The sequence below is a fragment of the Arachis stenosperma genome, chromosome 6, assembly GCF_014773155.1.
Source record: "Arachis stenosperma cultivar V10309 chromosome 6, arast.V10309.gnm1.PFL2, whole genome shotgun sequence".
In the NCBI taxonomy this organism is placed as follows: Eukaryota; Viridiplantae; Streptophyta; class Magnoliopsida; order Fabales; family Fabaceae; genus Arachis; species Arachis stenosperma.
The window spans coordinates 92,909,337-92,919,402 of record NC_080382.1 but is presented as its reverse complement, the minus strand read 5'-3'; the positions used below and the strand labels follow the sequence as shown (position 1 = coordinate 92,919,402).

Sequence of the window (10,066 nt, the reverse complement as noted above, 5' to 3'; positions counted from 1 at the left end):
ATGTGAAGAACAGAAAAAAAAAATAACGACAGCCAGGAATTCCTACACCATACACCTGTTCACGTCTGGTAGATTAGATGAGTTGAGTCTCTGTCTTTCTTGACAATAAGACTCATTTCTTGATCCAAACAGAAAATAAAAATTAAAAAAAAAAATAGTTTCCTGAATCTTGTCGCCTTTACGAAGGGACAAAGTAAAATAATAATTATAACAAGAACGGCAACTGTGTTGATGTAAAGATGTTGATAGCCAAATCATCCAAGGAAACCAAAGATGTTTTCCCACAATGAAGCAGCAAACTTCATAGTGGTCAACCAAGCAAATAATCATAAAAAAGTTATTGGACAAGAAACGTTTTTGACCTATTTCTAATCAATTACCAAAAAAAGGACTAATGGTGCATGTTGGTGTTAGAATTAGATTAGTAACAAGCAGTGTTCCCAAATACAATACAATCAATTAAAAGAATCAAACAACAGGGAACTAAAAAAAGCTTTAGAACCCCTAACCTAAGGTTAAACATGATTAAAAATAAATCACCACCAAAAGATAAATCATATCCCAAACAACACAAACACGAGTAATGATTTATCATCTTGAAAATCTTCTTAAACAAATTTCTAAATGCTAAATGAAGTAAAAAAAAAATCAAATTTTTTCTTCATTTAGTAACTAAAAAGATGTTTAAGAAAATCTCTGAGGACAATAAATCATTTAGCAACAAAGGGGACACTGAACAATTCCATTCTCATTGCACTTACCACACCTCACAGTCTTCTTAGGATCCTCACTATCCAAAACCTTGCAGCTCCCATTGCACGCCACACACATCAGAAACCTAACGCCACCGCATCCTTCACAGCCACCGCCCCCCACCGCCATGGGTATCCCTTCAAAAAGAGCACCGAGCTTCTCCTCTTCTTCGAGCTTCACAACTTGTTCAGCACCTCCAACCAACCTTCCCTTCACAAACACAACAGGAACCTTCACTTCTTTTGTCCCCATTAGCTTCCGCAACTCCTCTTTGAACCCCGAGTCCATGGAAACATCGCGCTCCACCACGTGAACGCAATAGGATTCAACGATGGACCGAACTTTGTTGCAATCTTCAAATGTCTTCCTTATACCTCGTAACGTTGTGGTGTATATAACAATGACGTTTTCTCCTCCAGGAGGGCACTTCTTCTCAAAAGACTGAAGAAGTTTCATCGAGTCTATTGATTTTCTTGCTCTTCGCGTTCTCGGAGTTGCCCAAATCATTCTCTTGATTTGTTCTTCTTCTTCTGAGAGTTCCCTTTCGTATGAAGCAACGAGGTCTGGATCAAACAGGGGACTCTTCCTCTGCAACGATTTCGCGGACCCGGTTTCACTCCCAACACTATTCCTTTTTGCGTGAATCGGAGACCCTTTTGGTTGAAACCCCGAATTGAACGCTGGCTTGCAAGTGTTGGGGCAAGAATGTGCGGTTTTGAGAACATTATTGCTCTTAGGGCTTGGATAATCCAAGCGCCTAACACCACCTCCTCTGGTGAAACCGTTATTATCCTGAAGAACTTTATTCTCCTTCCCGATGGATCTCTTCAACTTCAAGGAAGGGCTTCTTTTGGTGGTGTCAGAAGGAGTAGTAGCAGTGAAGCCGCGAAGAAAAGGCGTTGACTTGGGACTCTTCTTCACCGTCAGCGGTTGCAATTGTAGTTGCGTTTCCTCTTCGAGACCTTCCATGAGTTCCCAAGTGTTGATGATGGCCTCTGGCTTCTCTTCTTTACGAGCAGGTGATGGGGATGGAGATTCCCTGTGAGTCTTAGAATCAGAACAAGCAGTGGTGACCACGCATTGTGTTTTCTTGGGGGTTGGAGGTTGTTGTTCGTTGTCTAACTTAAGTGCTCCGTAGGTGGTAGAAGTGAGAGACACCACGTGGTTCAAGTAACCGCCGCCACCATTGTTGGTGAGAGTGACATGGTGGTGTTGTTCTTCTAGCTTCATTTCCTCCCTGATGCATTTTGAGGAGACACAGCCCATAGATGATGATAGGTGGGGTTCTCTAACTCCCTCTCTATGTGTTCTTCCTCGGAGTGTCTTTGTCTCAAGTTTTTGTTAAGGGGGGTTGTGCGTGATGAGAAACACAAAAAGGTGAAGACAACAACGGCACTGCTACCCAGAAAGGGAAGTTTTTGCTTCCCAATTCTAACCGTTACCTTCAACGCAACGGGCCCCAACGGTCCGAAAATTTCGAATCTCTCTGTCATAACGAAGGGCTTTTCGGTAAAACCATTTGTTTTTGTCTTAGTTTTTGTGTGTGTGCAGAAATGGTACAAGGCCCAATACCAGAAGAACTGGGCCAGCGCATAATACCTACGAAGCAAGAAACTATACTCTAATATCAAAAATAGTAAAAGAAAACTATACACGTATACATCATAGTGGTAAAAATCGTCGGTTCGATCGAAAAACTAATGAACTAGACTATAACTGATTCGGTTTATTTTTTGGATCGTTTAAGGCATAAACGGGTGAGAATTGGAGAAGATCGATTAAATTCGATAAAAACCGACAAAAATCAGTTTGATAACGGTGGACTCTGTGGTGCTCCATAGCACCGCATCTCCTCCGGTGCCTCCTACGATCCTACAGCGTGCCCCTTGTCCATCTGGTCGCATTAGTTAGTTTAAAAATTTTCAATGCTACTCTATTAAGGTGCATTTATTGTTGTTATATGTGACAAACATTAATTATATAGTAAATTTTTGAATTAAATAATTATATAAATATTTAATTTAATTTTAATTTTGTATTCTCTATTTTTTAAATTAATGATATTTTTAATTATGTATCATTATTAATAGAAATATAAATTTTACTAAAAATTTATTAATCTTTATCTATTTTAATGTTAATATTGTAATTAAAATCATCTATTTTGATATTAGTATTGAAATTTACTGATATTATGAATTGATATTCTTATTGTGTCAAATTAAAATAATATTGTAATAATATTAACTAATTTTATGTCTATATTTGTATTAGTTGTCTTTAAAATTTTAGACTTAGTTGTTCTTAAAATATTGATAAAGATGTATATTTTAAAATTTTTAAAATTTTTTACTATTTTATATTTTTTATTTATATATGATCAATTTTATCGGTTCAATCAATAAGTTATCAATTAAATCAATAAACCAATAAATTAATAATTTGACCGATTTAATTACCAATTCAATCTTACCGTCGTATACATTATTCTCACCCATCATCATCGTCATCACAGGATTATTCATGTTTTAGGAATTTGCTTTTGGTTCAAATGATAAGCTTATGTCATGTGTGAAACTGAATAAAGCCATTAGATTGATTTCTTTGTTTGATTATGTTATTATGACAAAATTATCAAGTTACCAATTCACGCATCATTGCGAGTTTGTGACCAAGTGAAGTGTAATTGCCAATTCGAAAATTGGAGGGATAATATGACATGGGACCACGCTTGTTAAGAAATATTATCATGAATCAGAATAGTGAGTTGCAACAACAACAACAACAACAACATTATTATTTAACATAAGAGAAGCTAACATTTAGTTCCCAAAATATTCAAATTTTGAGAAAATAGTCTTTAAAAAAATGAAATGACATTTTGACGGTAAAGATAATCTTAATTTGACAAAATGCGATAAATATAACGGGATATATTTGAAAAAAAATTAGAAATCAGATTTTAACCTGATTTTTTTGCAAATATATTTTAAAAAATAAGATATTTTTATGCGGTAAATTTTGTGATTTTAAGATAAATGAAATTTTGGTAATTCTTTTTACATGAATGACAATAAAATTCAAAAACAAAATCTGAAAAATAATGTCTAGAGATTGATTTTCTTTTCAGTTTTTTATATACGTTTTAAGTAATTTTTCAAATACCTCAATAAAAAATAGATCAGATGTATAAATCATTTGTCATCTTATAAAAAATTGTGATTTTGTCAAATTTAGATCAACTTTGGAGGATGAAAATATTTTTTTTCTTTTAAAATTATTTTGTCAAAAATAAAATTTTTTGTTGACTAAAATAGTATATTATCCTCTTTTAATTAGTTCATAAACATTGTTATATGACTAACAAAATTTATTATTTTTGGTCAATATTTGACTAATTTTCTATATCTTAATATAAATATTAAATACTAAAATCTAATTCTTAATAGTATAAAAATAAAATATTAATTAATATTGATAAAAAATATTAGCTTCTAATATTTTGTTATTTAATTATTTTATCTATTACCATTTGAATATAAATTATCTGTGACATAATATTGATGAATAATTTGGATTGCATAATACACTGCCTTGCCTAAAAAGAAGAAGAGAGAAAAGAAAAGGAAAGCAAATAACTTCAAATTGTGAGATATGAAAATCATTGGAACATCGATCGATGAATGAGTCTAGTCTTTAATTAGCGCTAGACTGAAGGTCCAACAACGATTAGTAAAAAATGGAGAGGAGAAGAGGGACAATAATACGAATTAAAATGGGACCAGCCACAACATTTTGTGCAGCACTAAGGTTTAAATGGAGAAGATATTATTTATCATAAAGTGTCAAAGGACATAATCAGTGGGTTTAAGAGGACCCAACGGTGCCGTCACACATTATATCGAACTTCCGTTATCTTTCATCTTCAACTGCTTCTACGTACCGCTGCTTCTTGCAAAGTCTGCATGGAACATAAGGAGAACCGGAGAAAATGCTTAGTTTAATCCATCATTTCTAAGTAGTTAAGCTTGGTGACTTGTACGTTGAACGATGCTGGGAAGGGATCGAATACTGTTGTTGTATCTCTATTAAATCTGCACTTTATTTTTAGGTGTAGAAGGGTTGTTACAAGTTACATGTAGTTTAACAGCACCCAGCCAAAATTGTTGGTGCGGCAGCCAACTCTGGCCTAAACTTTTTTTTTTGTACTAGGGTCAAGGCCCAAAAATCGGACCCAACCGACGGACCTAATCCATCCCCAACATTCCCATCCCCTAATCCGTTTCCACCCTTGCTGCCACCTCTAACGCTAACAATGGCAAATAACTCCATTGATGCTGAGAAGATGAAAAGGTCCAATTCATTCCTTTTACAAAATTTATTCTTTTGTTGTTTAATGTCTGAAAATAAATATTTACTTTCAAACATTATATCTGTATATAAAAATTAACCACTTGTATAAAATATATATTAAAATATAAAATAAAAAAATTATGATAAAAGATTGTTAAAAAAATTTAATTATTAAAAAAATTTTAATATTAAAATTATCGAAAAGGATTCATTTTTGTAAATTTTAGAGAAATGAACCAATTTTTTTTTTGTAGAGAGATGATGAATATATCTTTTAGTTATTTTTTAATTTTTTTATAAACATATTTTTTTCTAATTATCTATTATATTCAAATCTATAAAATATATATATATATAAGTCAAAATCTATACCATTTCAAAGCGTCCAAAAATGTTTAATTTGAAATCAATTAATATTTTTTGTATTATTATTAGGTTGTATATTTACCAACAGTTCATTATACATACGAGTGGACGTATTTTATATTTTGGTTTTGTTAGGTAGACAATGACCTTTTTTAATAATGTGAACAATAAGTTTTGGAATTGACCTAATAAAGTAAAAAAACAGTCAACTTCCAAATTATCTCATAAACCTTAACATTAGAATAATCATCCGCACAACTAATAAATTGAATATCCAGTCATTGTTAACGGTGTATGAATAAATCGAATAAAAAAATTATCAAATTAGAATAATCAACATAATCATATGTATACCTATTGAATATCCGACATATCTATTGTTCACATTGTTTAATATTTTTATTGTCTCTATATTTTTTTTATATTTTTACAGTGACTCAAAGGAACAAAATTTAGTCCAATAATAGAATAACTATGCAATTTTAGCCTAATCAAAAAATTTCTTTTCCAACACAACATTTATCTAACACAACATTTTAAAATGTGTCCCAAACATAGATACAATAATATAGCAAAGTGTTCATGTTTTATAAAAGTGAATCAAGCATATTTAAATTAAGATCTAAACTAAATTTGTAATAAGTAGCACTAAATAATGGTCCATCTCATCCGAGAAAACGACCCAGGAGTTGTTTAGGGTTGGTTTTTTCTTTCACCCCAGAATTTATCCGTTCCTTTTTTTCTAGTTGCTTGCTGCCATCATAGCGCACATGTTATCATACGCCAAAGTTGATTTATCATTTTTAAAGTGGATAGACTACTTTCTAATATTTTAATGATTATTTTCAACCCGGTTACTGCAACAAATCAACCACATCATTCTAAAGAGAATAAAAGTGGGGACGCTGCTAACAAAATCTATTTTTTTAAGTAAAAAAAAAAACAAAAAAAAAACAAAAAAAGAGAGAAAAGGTTCCTTCATCATGCTGACGAAAATAATTACACCATCATATATCCCACATTTTTTTATCAGAACTTTCAATTATTAGAAAATTATTTTTATTTTTTAATTTGTTTGTGGATAATACATATATTAATTATAATCACAAATTATGCTATTTTAAATTAAATGATTTATATAATGGTGATCTCATTTATTGTTATAAATGCTAAATTGAATAAGTCATTATTATTTTTTATTTGAAATTAAATGAGAATAAAATCGGATATTATCTTTTGTTTCTTAGATAATTATCTTTTTTGGATTTTAGATATATTATCTTTTAGATTTAGATACTATTTCATTTGTACTTTAGAGTTTAATGGATGACATGCTCAAATATAAATAGACCTTCAGAATTTCGGTCCCCAATATACCAAAACCGCCTTTGTTACTCTTTCCCCATAAAAAAAGTTGCAGTTCAGCCACCTAGCAATACAGAAGGCTTTGGTTGAGAAAGATCGAAAGACCACAAGATCCAAACTCTTCCGATCATGATTCACGTTTTACGAATTCAGGTACGCTTCCGCATCGGGTCCTCCGTTGCAATTGCTGGGGCCGACCGGCCTGAACAGGCCACGTGCCTGTTCTGTCCGACATGCTCGGCGGAACTCCTGTAGGGGTCGAATTTCGACGCAGTTTTTCCCAAGCACCCAGGGGCGGAGCCACATATAACCAAAGGGGGGCAATGGCCCCTCCCAAACTTTAAATTTTCTTTATAAATTGTGTACAAATTTTATTTTAGCCCCCCTTAAAAATTTTATTTTACTCTTTTTTTATTACAAGATTAATTTTTGGCCCCTCCCTCAACTTCAACCTAGCTTCGCCCCTGCAAGCACCTTTCGAATAAACGAGATCATTGCGTCGACGAAATTCGGCCAAGGCACACATGCTGGCCGTCCACACCTGGGCAGGTGCCCGTGCAGGCCGGGTCTATGCCTAGCCCGGGCACCCCCGCGGTCGTTACCCGGTTCACGGGATTCTGCAATTCACACCAAGTATCGCATTTCGCTACGTTCTTCATCGATGCAAGAGCTGAGATATCCGTTGCCGAGAGTCGTTCTTAACTCTTGTGGTCACTCGTCGCCCCACCGGATGCCGTCTCCGGAGCCGGCGGGGAGAGCAGAAACGTATTAGAGCTGTCTATGATTAAATCATTAAAAAATTATAAATTTATTTTATTTGAATTTGAATCTTAATTTGAGATTTTGAAATTAGATTCAAATATGTACTGCTTTTGGATTGCGTAGCACATATTAATAAAAGAATACATAAAAGTGCATAAAGAGTACACAAATAGTATATAAAGAGCATATAAAAAAATATAAAAGGTATATATAAAAAAAAGTTGTTGGATTTTTTTATATTTGTTTATACCATTTTTTTGTCTGTATCTCGATCCCAAATATCGGAGCTGTTGATTTATAAAATTAATAGAATTTAATTAATATTTTTTATTATGGACACTGCCCATCTATAGAATTAACATATTTATCATAAAATTTTTTTTGTATGCACTATAATTTAATCTATGAATATGAATCCAGTTTTTTTTAACAAAAAAGTTCTTCATTGTTTACCTTTTTTTTTTACAATTCTATATGGATTCATTCTTTCGGCAAATTCATTAATTTTTTTTGTTTTGTTTGGATTGAATTCAGATTGATTCTAATCTTAATGAATAAAAAAATTTTTTTGGCATATAAATTGTGTACAATTATAATCATATTTTTTTAAGGTCTAAAAAGACACCATTAAAATTTAATTCTTTTTGGGATTTAAATATTTTTTATTGTTACATAAGGAAATTAGTAATAATTTGGATTATTATACCCATCTAATATAAAGATTTGGTTTTGGAATAAATTGATTAAACATTATACTATCAAAGTAGCCTCTTTTGTGAAAATTAATTTATTCAAAACATTAGGAATATGGTGATACGTAATTCATACGAGCCCAAAGAAAAGTCTGTATTTGGCCGAATTACATACATATATTGATGGTAAATAAATATTTGGGTAACTAATTAAGAATAAAGTAATGCTTATTATTTATGCGAACAACAATCAGCTCAAAGGAAGTTTATTGTTTGGTCAAATAATAAGCATTGCACACTTTTGTTTATTTTTTATTAATTATGCGGTCAATAATCGGCCCAAAGGAAGGTTATTGTTTGGCTAATTAATAAAAAATATATGCGGTAATAAATAGGTTGCAAAGTTTAAGTTTCTATGTGCGCATTAACGGTCCAAAGAAAGGCTTAATGTGTGACAGAAATTTTGACAATATTTGATTAATGCGATGAGAGTATCACTTACAGTTAATTTTTCTATCCAAAGATTAAAAATTAATGTTGTTCTAGATATCTCAATATGGATTTTTTCCATTATTTAACTAATGTTTACTGCATGTTCCTTTTGTTCTAATCCAAAAACTATGGCTTTAGCTGCCAATGTTTCTGCACAAATTAGCAGTATTCCTATGCTGAATGGTTCAAACTTTAAGGTTTGGAAAGATACCGTGGAGATTGTCCTCGGTTGTATGGATCTAGATATAGCTCTTCGAGAGGAGAAATCCACTTCCACTCCGAAAAATCTCAATGAGGTTAAAATAGAGAAGTAGAAGAGATCCAATCGAATGAGCATTATCATCATGAAACACTTAATTCTTGAGACATTTCGGAGCTCAATTACTGATTATAAAGATGCCAAACAGTTCCTAAAGGATGTTGAAAAATTCTTTACTAAGAATAAAAAGGCAGAGGCAAGTAGTCTTTTGAGCAAACTTGTCTCCATGAAGTATAAAGGTAAAGAGAACAAAAGGGAGTACATTATGAAAATGTTTCATCTTGCTTCAAAATTGAAAGTACTAAAATTAGAGTTGTTTAAAAATTTACTCGTGTATTTCATTTTGATTTCCCTTTTTGCACACTTTGGGCAATTCAAAGTGAGTTATAACATTCTGAAGGACACTTGGTCCTTAAATAAGCTTATATCTCACTGTGTGCAAGAAGAAGAGAGGCTACAGCAAGATAAGACTGAAAGTGCTCACATGGCTTCATCTTCTCAGTATAAAAGAAAGCGTGATACTACTGCAAATATGCCTTCTCAGCAAAAAAAAATGCTAAGAAATAGGATCAAGTTTCAACCTGTTTCTTCTGTAAGAAGGCGGGACACATGAAGAAGGATTGTACCAAATATGCCACTTGGCGTGTAAAGAATGGTATAATTCTTACTTTTGTTTGTTCTGAGGCTAGCTTAAGTTATTCCCCTGTTAATACTTGGTGGGTAGATTCTGCTGCTACTACTCATGTAAGTGTTACTATGCAGGGTCGCCTGTGGAGCCGACCGCCAAGTGATGCTGAAAGATACATCTATGTGGCAGATGGCAATATAGTTGTAGTCGAAGCTATAAGAACCTTTAGATTATGTTCCACGAGTGGATTTTACTTAGATTTATTAGAGACATTTTCTGTACCGTCATTTAGACGGAATTTGGTTTCTATTTCTCGTTTGGACAAATCAAGTTATTTTTGTTCGTTCGGAGACAATAAAGTCAGTCTTCTATAATTCGAATAATATTTTCTCTGGC

The 10,066-nt window shown here is 32.6% G+C and overlaps 1 protein-coding gene across 1 annotated transcript; it reads right to left on the bottom strand.

Moving 5' to 3' along the window:
- Nucleotides 1-402: 402 nt before the first annotated feature.
- Nucleotides 403-2,135, bottom strand: LOC130936135 (uncharacterized protein At3g28850). Its single transcript, XM_057866139.1, has one exon. It carries the CDS (start codon nt 2,017-2,019, stop codon nt 715-717), a length of 1,305 nt encoding a protein of 434 aa, XP_057722122.1. The 5' UTR covers nt 2,020-2,135; the 3' UTR covers nt 403-714.
- Between the last annotated feature and the right edge of the window lie 7,931 nt (nt 2,136-10,066).